The 14,610-nt window shown below is 33.3% G+C and overlaps 1 protein-coding gene across 1 annotated transcript in view; it reads right to left on the minus strand.

Annotated features, from left to right (window-relative positions):
- Positions 1 to 10,963, minus strand: part of LOC103586804 (attractin-like protein 1) — a 461,271-nt gene extending 450,308 nt beyond the window's left edge. Inside the window, exons 1-2 of the mRNA XM_008568136.1 lie at positions 10,872 to 10,963; positions 9,723 to 9,801 (exon numbers count right to left, since the gene is read on the minus strand). Coding sequence (XP_008566358.1) covers positions 9,723 to 9,801; positions 10,872 to 10,963 — 171 coding nt within the window. The remainder of the gene's footprint in view (positions 1 to 9,722; positions 9,802 to 10,871) is intronic.
- Between the last annotated feature and the right edge of the window lie 3,647 nt (positions 10,964 to 14,610).

A 14,610-nucleotide genomic window follows, 5' to 3' on the forward strand; every position in this document is an offset into this window, starting at 1 on the left:
ATTTTTTAATTGGGTTACTTGTTTTTTTACTGTTGAGTTGCTTGAGTTCGTTGTATATTTTGGATATTCATCTGGATATCTGTTGGATGCATATTTTGCAAATATTTTCTCCCATTCTGTAGGTTGTCTTTTCACTCTGTTGTTTCTTTTGCTGTGCAGAAGCTTCTTAGTTTGATATAATCCCATTATTTGTTTTTTTTTTCTTTTGTTGCCTGTGCTTTTGAGGTTTTATTCATAAAGTCTTTGCCCAGTCCTACTTCCTGAACTGTTTCCCCCGTGTTTTCTTCTAAGAGTTTTATAGTTTTGGTTTGTATATTTAAATCTTTAATCCATTTTGAGTTGATTTTGGTATATGGCAAGAGGTATGGGTCTAGATTCATTCTTCTACATGTGGATGTCCAGTTTTCCCAGTACCATTTATTGAAGAGGCAGTCTTTTCCCCAATGTATGTTCTTGGTACCTTTGTCGAAGATCAGTTGGCTGCAAGTATGAAGATTGATATCTGGGTTCTCTATTCTTTTCCATTGGTCCATGTATTTGTTTTTATGCCAATACCAAGCTGTTTTGATTACTGTAGCTTTGTAGTAGCATTTAAAATCAGGTAGTGTAACTCCTGTGGCTACATATATATATATATATATATATATATATATATATATATATATATAGCCATATACATTTACATACAGTTGTCCCTCTGGGGATTGGTTCCAGGAATCCCTGCAGATACCAAAATTCCTTATAAAAAATATGTCCCTTATATAAAATGGTGTATTTGCATATAATAAAACACATACTCTCATATACTTCAAATCATCTCTAGATTACTTATAATACCAAATACAATGTAAATACTATGTAAATAGTTATTATACTGTATTAGTTGTTTATCTGCATCATTCTTTATTGCTGTACTGCTACTTTTTATCATTTTTTTCCCCAAATATTTTCATTCAGTGATTGGTTGCATTCGTTAATGTAGAACCCTTGGATATGAAGAGCCAACAGTTTATATATTGAGAAATGCTTATTCAAATCCTTTGTCCATTTTTAACTGGGTGATTTGCCTTTTGATTACTGATTTGTAAGAGTTCTTTCTATATTTAGATACAAGTCTGTTAACCAGATTATGATTTGCAAGTCTTCTCCCATTATTGAGGTTGTCTTTTCACTTTCTTCATGGTGTCTTTCAAAACACAAGTTTTTAATTTTGATGCATTTTAATTTGTCTAGTTTTTTTCTTTTGTCACTTGTGCTCAACTCCTGTTTCCTTGACATGTCTAATTGGATATCTAGTAGATGCCACAAACTTAACATTAAAAATTGAACTTCTAGTCCTAAATCAATTTTATTTGCCTTCAACTCCATCTCACTGATGGCAACTTCATCTTTACAGCTGCTCAGGCAAAAACCTTGAAGTCTTATTTGCTTTAAGTCTTTTTCAGACCTCCTCATCCATCTAACCCTGTAATTCTCTTCAATATATACCCAAAATTCAATCATTTCTCACCACATATACTGCCATCCCTTAATCTAATCCATCATCATCTCTCATTAGGTTATGGTAGTAACCTCCTAACTAGTCTCCGTGTGTCTACAGTTTCTATCTGCCATCTATTCTTAACTCAGCAGCAGATGATCAGTTAAATTCAGATCTTTTAACTCGACTATCTTAACAACTCTCTTGGAAATGTTTAAATGGTTTCCCATCTCTCAGAGTATAAACTAAAGCAGTATTTCAAGGTCAACGGTACATATTAGAATCATTCATGAATTTTAGAAATAAACACACCAGGCTGATCCTCACTTACAGAAATTCTGATTCTTTAGCTCTGGTGAGGGTGGGACAATAGAGTGCACACATGGATATATAGATATATAGAAATATACATGCATATATATATATACACACAAACTTTTTTTAAGATCCACAGGTGATTCTAAAGGGTCCAATAGATGGAGAATCACTGTGTTAAAGCAGATATTGAGAAGAGGAGTCCAGGATATACAGGAGTTGTTGTTATCAATATTAATGCATAATATTATGCTAATCATTCTTTATATTACATATCAACAACAATAATAACAGCTAATATTTACTGAAGTCTGATAAGTAAAAGACAGTGTGGTGAGCACTGAGCGTGCATTAACTTAGTACTAACAACCTTATAAAGTAGGCTCAACCATATTTAATTGATTTTGACACTTTTTTTCATATTTTAATATCTCTAAAATCTGATGTTTTTTACAGTCAATGACATCATAGAACCACTGCTGGCCAGATGACAGTTATTATGTAGTTGTTACTGCCTGCATAGATACAAACTTGATTATTCTAGTCAGTGACACTATGTGAAACAAACAAGATATTTTCACTTGAGTCAGAAAATTATTTATGAAAAATTGGACTATGAAGGTGAGAAAGTTTTAGCAACACATTAACCAATTTATTTGGATTCTATTTTCCTTTCTATGTATAAATATGAATGATATATTATAAAATCTGTATATTAATAATTCTGTAAGAGCCCTTTCAATAAGTATAACATAAATATTCTTAGTGGTAAAGAGCACTGTGCCATAGGTGAATAGGAGCTGTTTTTTCTAAGTGCTACACTAAATAATGACTGTGCTGTAATATTAGATAAAACACAACATATTCCTCCTACAAAAAACAGATGTATAGGTTACATTATAAATGGTCAATTAGACAACCAAACATATTCAAACTCAGGTTATCTTTGAAGTTCTTTGTATGGTTCAGAAAGCTTGGAGTTTGGGCCGAGCCCGCAGCGCACTCGGGAGAGTGTGGCGCTGGGAGCGCAGTAGCGCTCCCGCCGCAGGTTGAGATCCTAGATAGGGATGGCTGGTGCGCTCACTGGCTGAGCATGGGGCGGCCGGTCTCAAAAAGGACAAAAAAAAAAAAAAAGAAAGCTTGGAGTTTGGGCCGAGCCCGCAGCGCACTCGGGAGAGTGTGGCGCTGGGAGCGCAGTAGCGCTCCCGCCGCAGGTTGAGATCCTATATAGGGATGGCTGGTGCGCTCACTGGCTGAGCATGGGGCGGCCGGTCTCAAAAAGGACAAAAAAAAAAAAAAGAAAGCTTGGAGTTTGGAATCTGACAGACAGTTTTAAACTACAGCTTCTCCATTTACTAGTCGAAAGCTTTGAGCATTGAATTCAATTCTCCTCAAATTCCTTACATACGTAAAAGTGAAATACATATCTTTCAGCATGAGGATTAAATGCTATTTTTGTTAAAGTGCCAAACTCTAAAATACTAGGTCATGCATCCTTTACTTGCCTGTAATTTAATTACTTGTTTGTGTTATAATTACAGAATAACATAGTCATCCTTCTTTACCAAATACCAATCCCAGAGCCAGAGATAATCTAAGGAATTCTCTTAAAATTTCTATGCATGTAATGTGTGTGTGTGTGATTTATACAAATAGCAACATGTCACAAAAACTATAGCATGCATTTTCTAGTTAATAACATAGATATAAGATCTAACCTTTTGAGGGCTGGGATTTTTGTTTTGCTTATTCACTGCTGTTTTTGCCTAAAAAGTGTCCTTGGAACAATAGTTGTTAAATAAATATTTGTTGAATGAAGAAATAAATTGTTTCATATGAACACATATCTGTCTACCTCATTCTTTGTTTTCAGTTACATAATATCCCACTGTAAGAAAATAGAATTTATTTCAAGAATCTTTTTTAAAGACATGAAATTGTTTTGGTATACAAAAATCCCTCTATAAATATCTTTGTACGAATATACTTCAACAAGGTAGGCAGGTATATATCTTTAGAATATATTCCTAGTAATTAATTATTGGGTCAAACAGGTATTCTTTTAATTTTGACACAAAATATACAGAGTAAACATCCGTTATTTTTGCTTGAACAGTTAATTCTCTTGTTTTGAAAACAAATTAAGATTCTATGTTGGAGAATTATTCCTTTCTCTCTTTCTCTCTCAGTCTATGGGGATTATAAGGAATTGAACCCACCCCTCAGCTCCATGGTGAGCATTTGTGTTGAAAATAGGGCAGCCAGGTTGAGCAAATAAAAATATAGGGCGCCCAGTTCAATTTGAATTTTAGAAAAACAATAAAATGTTTAGTATAAAAACATATACATACACACATATTTCAGGTACATTTGTCTGAGTTCATAAGACATAAAATGTTATTGTAAATCAGACTAAAATTTATTGAGAGGAAATCAGCATCCTTGGCCATTTCTTAATCTATATAAATAATGGTGTTTAAATGTAGAGATAATGATATATAATAAATAAATAATTATGATTTTAGGCAAATTTTTCATATTGTATATATAGGAAAAATATATCCAAAAGTTTTTGATTTTGGTTTTTCTTTTTTGAGTAATTAATTCTATATATAATTATGCAGCAGTTCACATTAACTTCCATCACTAGTCTCACTTCCAGAAAGCTTTATAATACACTATATCCCCCTGTGGATGTCACCATAATAATGTAAATCCGGGTGCTCTCCCAAGAACTGTATATGTGGGGTGTGTGTGTGTGTGTGAGTGTGTTATTGAAAATGTTTTAAAGCTATGAATTCCCTAAAACTGGGGTCCATGCCTTTTCTTTTTATCCTCAGTTATTATCAATCTGTCTGGAATATAGCAATACCCCTTTATTGAAATGAGCAAAGCAAAAGCAATGCATTTATAATAAGATCTTTGAGAATAGGTTTGCAAGATTACCTTTCTAATTCTGTGCTCCCATACATATTTGACTTCTCGATTCAAGTTATTTTTAATTACACTTATGCTCATTTAAAAACTATAATAAAATAAATAGATATGCTGAATATCTGCAATTTCTAGTAAATTTTAAAAACTTAATAAAATGGTAATTATTATAATTTTCAATTTAATAAAAAGGAAGTGATAAGCAAAACTAGTTGACACTGAGGTCTTTAACAGCAAAGACATTTATTCGAGTGCAATATTTACTAATGTTTTTTTAAAAGCATGTGTTTTGTGGAAAGCTTTAAATGTTTAAACATAACATAAAATACAAATTTTTAAAGTACAAGAAATTCTACAAAGTGTTGTCTGCATTTTCTAATCAATTAATTTTAATTTCTCTACTCAAAATAACACTTTCTCATTACTCTCTTTGCTCTGTGCCCGACTCTCTCTGTAAATAAGTTGAGCATCTAAGCAAGCAGAATAGCTCAATTTGTAAAACACTGCTGCATTGCATTAATAATATTTAAATGAGAACCCATTTGCCATAGATTAGCACCACAGAGAATATTTTATTATGAATTTTTTTTACCCATGAAATGTCATTAGTAAAGTAAAATTTAATGATATTATCAGTTCTTGCTTTTTTGTGTGTGTGTGTGTGTGCCCATAAAAAAGTTAGGTCTAAAAGGAATGAACTAATGTATTTGCCTCTAGAAAACCAGTTTGTTACTCAAAGCTACTAGAACCCTACTTATGGGTTTTAGTTTATTATTTTAACTCAAAATACAGGTTGATAATGATAAACCCAAATTTAAGTTTTATGCTGCATGATTATGAAATGTGCAGGAATGTAGAGCATCACAAACACAAGTTCAGTCACTTATTGGGCACTGTCTTAATCGAGGCAATATTTTGTATTACGCATAAGAGAAGTATAACATACTAAAAAAGATTTTCAAAATGTGATAAAGTTCTATATTAATATATTTTTAAAACTTTTAAAGAACTATAAATTTAAGAGAAGAATTAAAGAAGGAAAAATTGCTGGTACAAGAAATTCAGAGATCATTCAAATACCCAGACACACTAGTAATATATAGTTGATGCAAAAATAACCCTGCCTTTGCCTATAGATCTATTATTCCCTGGATTTTGCAGTTAGATTTTGACTGAGACATATTACAGTTAAACCACTCAAAACATGTGGGAATAAATGTTTCCAAGAGAGAAAACTTGATGTCTGTAACTATTAAGATATGCATGATATTTTCACTCATGTTACTCAAACATACAATTAAATATCTTAATTACAAAGAATAATTATAATATCTTGATTCATTTATGCCTTATGATACCTATTAAAAATTCAAATTTTATTTTAAAAACTAAGATTACTAAGTATCACAAAATTTCAGGAGATTCCTTTTAAAATATACTTGCTTCTAACAAATATTTTAGTAATGTGATGACTAACTAAAATTGAATGTAACATTGAAGCTAAATGTTTTCAATAACTCTGTAATGATAACAAGCTCAAAAAATGAATTAATCTTTCTAGTATAATAGCGTTCCCACTAATCAATAAGCCCTTATTATTCCCATTCATTAGCACAGCTCTAAAGCAAGCTTTAATATTATTGGTAAGGTTGCTATAGAAATGAGTCTGCACTCCCACATTAAGGGATAATATAAAAATTGAAGTCCTTTGTAGTTTAATTTTTTTGTTTATAAGAGCTCCTGAATTCTCCACAGTGTCATCCAAAAGGCATAACATTAACAACAGGCCTCTGACATTAAAATTATGCCACAAAAACGTATGTCTGTGCTTATAAGAAACCAAAGTTTCAAATAGTTAAAAAAGTAATATACATATTTGGATTAACACAATATATTTAAAAATTTTCCAAAGATTATTTTCATTTTAAACAGTCCTTAGAAAAGCAACTAGTACAACTACTATAACAAAACTACAGAAATTTTAAGAAAGAATCATTTAAAGAATTTTTAATTACTGTTACAAATTGTCATTCTACCAACTATAGGTGAATTGAACCTTACAATAATTTATTTCTTAATGTTTTAGAGACAAAGTAACATATTCACATAAAAAAATATACTGGGCTGTTTTCCTTTAGAGAATATTACAGTTAATCTAATAGTTAAAACTGAATAAAGAGGGGATGGGATAAAAACACATTTTCACCTCTACTCACATAAAGTCTGTTAACGGGATTATCACATAAACTACAATAGTGTGGTTAAAAATCTCTGAGACTCATAAAGCCAAAATGAGAAACAATCTTTTAATACAGTAGTTCCCACTTATCCACAGGTGATACATTCCAAGACCCCCAGTGGATGCCTGAAACCACGGATAGCAACAAACCCTACATATACTATGTGTTTTTCTACACATGCATACCTATGATAAAGTTTAATTTTTAAATTAGGCACAGTAAGAGACCAACACCATAAACTAACAGTAAAATAGAATAATTACAATAATATACTGTTGTAACAAAAGTATGAATGTGAATGATAATATCTCTTTGTTATCAGAATGTTTTGAGAAAGTTAGCCAAAGCTTAGACAGAAAAATGCCCAGGAAAGCTTCACCAGCAAGTCCTTCTCCACCACGACAATGCTCCTGCTCATTCCTCTCATTAAACAAGGGCAATTTTGCAAAAGTCTTGATGAGAAATCATTAGACATCCACCTTGAAGTGCTGATTTGGCTCCTAACTTCTTTTTGTTTCCAAATCTTAAAAAAAAAATCTTTAAAGGGCACACATTTTTCTTCTGTTCATAATGTGAAAAAGACTGCATTGACATGGTTAAATTCCCTGGACTCTCAGTTCTTTAGGTGTGGACTAAATGGCTGGTATCACAGCTTACAAAAGTGTCTTGAATTTGATGGAGCTTATATTGACAAATAAAGTTTATGTTTTTTATTTTTGTCTTTTAGTTCCATCTTTCCACAAACCTTCTGAAGTTCCCTCAGAGTGAGGGGATATCGAGAAGACATAATATTTACAAACACAGACTAGAACTGGCCCAGTTTTTCCAAATCTACTTCTCCCCTACTATTTCTCCCTTATTCTTTCCATATACACATCATATTTTAAAAGACTTTGACTTCCAATCAAAAGATAAATTCATGTTAATTTTTTTTAAATGAAAGTAATATCAGCTTGCCAGAGTATCTGATTAAAATGTAATACATAGCACTACTACACTGAGATTATACAATATTAACCAAAATCAATTGTAATTTTGAGAAGTGTGAAAGTTTTATAGGTAAATGAACAATCATTAGTTTTTTACAAATATTAAATATTGTTTCTAAACTTTAGCTACTACCTATAAACACTTCTAAAGCTCTAAAGACCCCAATCCCAGAATTAGTTATATTGTACAACCCTTCCTGTTAGAGGCAAGGAAATTCAACTAGACCACTTACTCATATTCACATGCCTGTTAATGGCAAGGTTATTCACTGATTTTTTTCACAATGCTATACCTACAGCTGCATTTTATAAACTTTACAGATCAGATATTTAAACAGTGCCCATTGTAATGCTTTGGGAACAGAGGCTACCTGATTGATCCTGACTTCTTTTCTAATGGTTAGAAACATAAATTTTCCCTTGCTCTATTCCATTATGGAAGGCCTTCACACTGCCCGCCTAAGATTATGTTTTTCCTTCCTGAATCTATTATTTTGTGTAATATATCATTTAACATGTCCAAAAGATTGTTTATCTTCATACAGAGTTCTACCTCTTGCCAAATATTTATATATTTATATTTGATAAGCTCTTTTTCAACTGGATTAGTTTTTATCATGGGGCCGTACCAAGTAAATTCTCATTGATGTTGCGCTGGCCTTATATAAAAAATCAGAGAGGCAGAGAGGATTAAGGTGAATGATTTATTTGGTGGGGTAGGAACTCCAGTTTGCAAATATATTAAAGGTAGGCACTGAGCTTTGATGGGTGCTTGAAAATAGGAGAATAATTAAAAACTCATGTCATTCAATAATTCTACAACTTAAAACACTCTGGATTGTTTTAAAATATTCTCAAATATTATTTTTTTAAATGTGGAGTAAAGACAAGCAGTATATACCATTTTATATTCTTGTACAAAACTATATATATATATATATATATATATATAGTTTCCCAGTATATATATATATATATATACTGGGAAACACAGCAGCAAATAAAATATTAACATTAATACTAAAAGAATAATAGCATACTAATAAAAACAGAAACTTGCTTTTTCATTATATGAGGTATGGAGTAATAAATCTACTGCATACTTTTGCTCCTCATATGATTATGCTTCTTTGTTCCTTTCAGGCAACTGATATACAAAAAGTTAAGAAACTATATTTATCTAAGATATTTATACCATCAGTTAATATTTGGTAAAAATATTGTTTTTATCAATTTTAGGATTATATGGGACATACATGATTAATTCTGATGTGAAATGCATCAAATTGATATGCTATTTAAACATACCTGGATATTCAAGTAATCAAGAAATGGAAAAGATTTGATTACAAAAAAATGTTATAATAAATTTCTGGGGGCTACTTTTTCTAAAAACTCAAACATTTATCAAGCAAAATTTTCTTTTAAATTGCAACAGACATTTATGAAAAACATCCTGTTTTTATAGCATATATCTAAATTAAAGATATTACAGATTATATAACAACAGAATTAATATTTGTATTCACTATAAATTCTAATATTATTTTTAAAAAGACTGCAACTAATGAATGCTTCTACAGATATGGACTTAAAATGACAGTAAAGTTTTCTGTAAAGTTTAAAAATACTAGAATGATTTGTTCAATATTAAGCAAAACTGAATTGAAAATCTGTATTCCAAAGGAGCATATTAAGTAACATTCTATAGATATCCTCATGTTTGCTCAAATCTTTAAACATAAGATGAAGTATTACTGATACCTCTCTTCGTCGAGAAGCCCAACAAGTTTGTTTGATCTTCCATACCACAGCAGCCACCAGTAATAAGGATAAAAAACAACTGGAAAATAAAAAACAAATAATTTTTGCACAGAACATATTTAAAATATGTAATGAAGTAATAAGAGAATACATGGATGGTTAAAAACTATAAAAGCAATCACTTTGTCTCAGTAAATAACTCAAGCAAAAATGAATAAATTTGCAGTTTTTAAAATGTTCTCTGAAGTAAATCAAAATGTATAGGTAGAAAAATATATTACTTGCTATACATCATGGTCTATCTTTAGGATTTTCTCCGTCAGATGAAATGTAAATTTATAATTCCATTGGTCTTATGAAGCAACAGAAATCACAACTGAAATCTATGGAGAATTGCTATTATAAGTCATAAAATATGGTAATGTTATTAATTCAAATGTCACACATATTCATTTTATTTTTATTACTAAGTATTTTAGAGATAAGCATGTTATAGTAGTTCTCAACCAAAGGTGATTTTGCCTCCTCTTCCTACGGGTCATTTGGAAATGTCTGAGACATTTTTCATTGTCATGACTGGGGCAGGGGGGAGTGCAACATGCATCGGTGGGTAGAGCCAGGGGTGCTGCTACACACCCTACAATGCACAGAACGGTCTCCAACAACAAATAATCATTCAGTCTAAAATGTCAATAGTACTGAGGTTCAGAAACTCTAAGCATATACTAATATTAAAATTAAAAAATAATTCAGTTATAATGTTAATAAATATGGTCTAATATAGTAGGTACTATATGCAATAAACTATAATAATGCATGGTAGTTTCTTAATAGTACTTGAATCTGATGTATCTCAAAATAGCAGAGATTTATGTGAATCTGACTAATCAGTCTCAACCATGTGTCACTGTTTAGCTTCTCTTCTTTTGCTCTGTGGTCACAGATCATGCTATAAGAAGACCCAGAAGTGAGCAGATCTTTAACACTACAAATTCACTGGTCATTGGCCCCTGCAAAACGACTGGTCCTCATCCTTAATTGACAATTGTTGCATTTGTCACTTGATTCACTCATAAGCACTGGCAGTTTTTGACACTTTCTACTCTTGTCAAGTCCTCAATATATTTTCTCTCCTTGTCTCTACCTCACTTGAAGAAGACGACCTTAAAATATCCTTCAATGATGATGACAACAATGACATTTCTAGCACCTATCCACTGAGTGCTGAAAACATTCCACATATTGATGACTGGATTTAGTTTTAAAAGAAGGCTTCCAGATAAGATATGTGATTCTTATTTTATAAAAGAAATCCAGTGCTCAGAGAATTTGAAGTTAATTGCTTATAGTCACATAAGGAGTAAGTGGCAGAACCAAATTTAAAATCAAGCTACTTAAGCCTCAAACTCTTTTCCTCCCCATTTGTTGGGAGCTCTGAGCTTGCCCACCATCTCACTTCTGTTTCCATATCCATTTTCTAATTCTTTTTCCAGAATTAAAGAAAATGGATTTTCTTTTTTTAGAAAAGTTAGTGATCCTAACCTTTCTGATCACTGAGGTGTCCTTTTTTTTTAAATCATAGTTAACTTTTTCCATAATATCACAAGCTCTTTCTTTATAGCTCATCTTATTTAAATTTTCAAAAGTGCACAAGTCCTATGTACTGTTAAAAAAATTTTTTTAAATCTACCATTATGACATTATAGCTTCCTCTAGTCATTGTACAAGTGGTCTACTCAGCCACCTCCATGTAAATTTCTTCATAACCTACTCCCCACTTAACTCCTTGTAATCGGGTGTCTGGCTTGCACACTAGTAAAAATGTTGATATTAATAATTATTAATGTTTATATGATATTGAATATTTTAGGAAACACTTTCCTCAGTATTTATTTTCACCAAAGGTCACCATGACTTTCTAGAAATTAAATAAACTGGGGGCTGGCCAGTTTGCTCAATTGGTTAGAGCATGGTGTTGGTAACACCAAGGTTCAGGGTTTGGTTCTTGTTATCAGCCAGCCACCCCCCCCCAAAAAAAAAAAAAGAAAAGAAAGAAAGAATTTACATAAACTGGTCTTTCCTCTATCAACAGACTTTTACTTCTTAACTGACAATACCCCATTCATTCTTTAAAACTCAGTCCTTCTGAATAATTTATTTTCATTAGTTTTCTTTTATTGTTTTTTTTACAATATAAAGTCAGTGGAGGTAGGTTATGTTTCATATTCCCTCTTTTGAAATATGGACTTCCTTAAAACTCAGTTCATAAGACCTATGCTCTTTTCTTCTCTTGCTCTCAGAGAGTTCAGTATTCTCATGATTTCAACTAAGAACACTATTGGAATGATTTCCAAATCTGAATCATTAGCCCTGCCAAAATGAGAGAATCTTATTAAAAGAGATCTAAGAGATTATTTAAACTCCCTCCCAGGAAAGAAATTCCCAGTACACTAACTCTGATAGTGACCCAGCACCTAATTAAACCCACATCATAGCTGAGAAGCTGCTGACTCAAAAGTCAGTGGGCTGGCCCGGTGGCGCACTGGATAAGTGCGCCGCTTGGGAGGCGCGGCGGCGCTCCTGCCTGAGGGTTCGGATCCCACATACGGACCGGTTCCCGCTCACTGGCTGAGCGAGGCGCAGGAGCGACCCCGAGGGTTGCGATCCCGTTGCCGGTCCCCGGTCCGGTGCGGGGGCAACACTGAGGGTTGCGATCCATTGCCGGACACGGAAAAAGACAAAAGACAAAAAAAAAAAAAAAAAAAAAGTCAGTGCATTATATTTTTATTTTGTTCAAACTATGAAAAATTCGAACTTTTATCAAGTACCATTACTGCTGTCTTCTGTGTTAAATTGTGTGAGTCTGCTATTTGCTAAAACTTCTTTATATATTTGAAAAAGCATACATGATTTCATCTACTCCAGTGGTTCCCAATTGGGAATGGTTTTTTGACCTCCACAGGACATCTGGCATTGTCTGGAGACATTTTTGACTGGCATCTAGTGGGATGTTACTAAGTATCCTAAAATATACAATTCATCCCCCCAACAACAAATTGTCTAGCCCAAAATGCCAGTACAGTTGAAGTTGAGAAATTCTGTTCTACTCTGAAATATTACCATAATGGTTACACTTCCCTTGTTATAACCAGATTAACGTTGTAACTTAAAATATGGTACTGAGAATTGACACTTTAGATATAGTCTGTAGTCTGAGGATCCATTTATCTGAATTCCAGTCAGACCACTTTAACCTTAAGAATTTTAACATAAGTAAGAGACAAAAATATCACCTCAAACTTACCATGTTCAAACTGAACTAATTAATAACACTCATAATAAAAGAAACTAACATTTATTAAGAAATATGAACTGAACACTATGTTAAGTTTTGTACATGAATTATTTCTTTAATTACCACAATCATACATGATATACCATGTATACTGTTATGTGATCATTTAAAAGATAAGGAAGCTGAGTCGTGGAGAGTTTAAGTAAATTTCCTGAGTTTCAAAAGTATTAAGTTGTAAGTTCTCCCCTTATTCCTGAATTCTTTGTTTCACTATTACTTGCCAGCTGTGAAGGTTAACTTTAGGTGTCAACTTTATTAGATGAAGGAATGCTGAGAAATCTGTATAGCTATCTTTTTAGATGTGTCCATGAGGGTGTTTCCAGAAGAGATTAGCATGACAGGCTGAGTGGACTGGGTTGGAAAGACCCACCCTCGGGAACCATCCAATCTGCTGGGGGTCCAGAGAGAACAAAAAACAGAGAAAAAGGCAAATCTCCTATCCTTTGGAACTGGGCTATTCTCTTCTCTCCTGTCCATGGACATCAGAGCTTGAGACTCTTCAGCTTTTGGGTTCCAGGACTTATACCCCATCAGCTTCTCTGGTTCTGAGGCTTTCGGACTTGGACTGAGCCACACTACCAGCACTCAGTTTGCAGAAGGCCTATCATGGGATTTCTCTTCACAATCACATGAGCTAACTCCCGTAATAAATCCCCTGTCATATACATATGACATATCCTATTGATTCTGTCATTCTGGAGAACCCTGACTAATACACCAGTTAAAATGTAAAAACACATTTGATTTTATTATCTCTTATCCTCAATCAGATACCAAATCTTGTCAACTGTTTCTTTCAGAATGTCTGTTGCAGTAGACAATAGCACATATGCAAAAATTTGTTTATTTTTAATGATTAAATACAACTTAAATATCAAAATGTTTTTATTTGATAATCTGATAATTCACAATATTTCCCTCCCAAATAGTTACATAATAAGACTTAGTTTGAGATGGCAAAGATTTTTTGAACTTTTCCAGAAAAAGCATAAATTCTTGCCCATCTGAATTTCAAGACTCGCCACCCCATCCCCCAGCCAGGAGAAGCAGGGAACCAGGAGGAACTTCATCCTGCAGGGAATAGGTAAGAAAGATGACCCTAGAAACCCAGATCAACACCTTGGACACCTACCATCTTTTCCACTGGGGACCCTGGCAGTCTTCACAGGCACTAAGTCCAGCTGGGGAAGCTGCCTGTGGTCCACACGGTTGTACTCCCCCAGAGGTGCTGACACAGTGCCCTATTCTCTGTGGCTCCCACAGCTACTGTGCCATCCTAGAACTGGAACTGCTGCTGGAGGATGTCTTACTCCACAGGTAACATCCTTTCATCCTAGACTAAGCTGCCATTGAACTGACTTCCCCAAGCTGGGCTGACAGCAGCTGCTGTACCCTACCCTGAAGGACTCAGTGGTGGTGGAATTCACATCCCTCCCTGTTGTACCAGTGCCATTCCCCCTCAGGCTGGATCTGAAGCTGCAAAGATGCACACTTCCTTCGAGGGAAACTTTAGTCCTTGCTGCAGGGAAAAGG

This window comes from Galeopterus variegatus, unplaced genomic scaffold (assembly GCF_000696425.1).
Source record: "Galeopterus variegatus unplaced genomic scaffold, G_variegatus-3.0.2 Scaffold379, whole genome shotgun sequence".
NCBI classification, from domain to species: domain Eukaryota; kingdom Metazoa; phylum Chordata; class Mammalia; order Dermoptera; family Cynocephalidae; genus Galeopterus; species Galeopterus variegatus.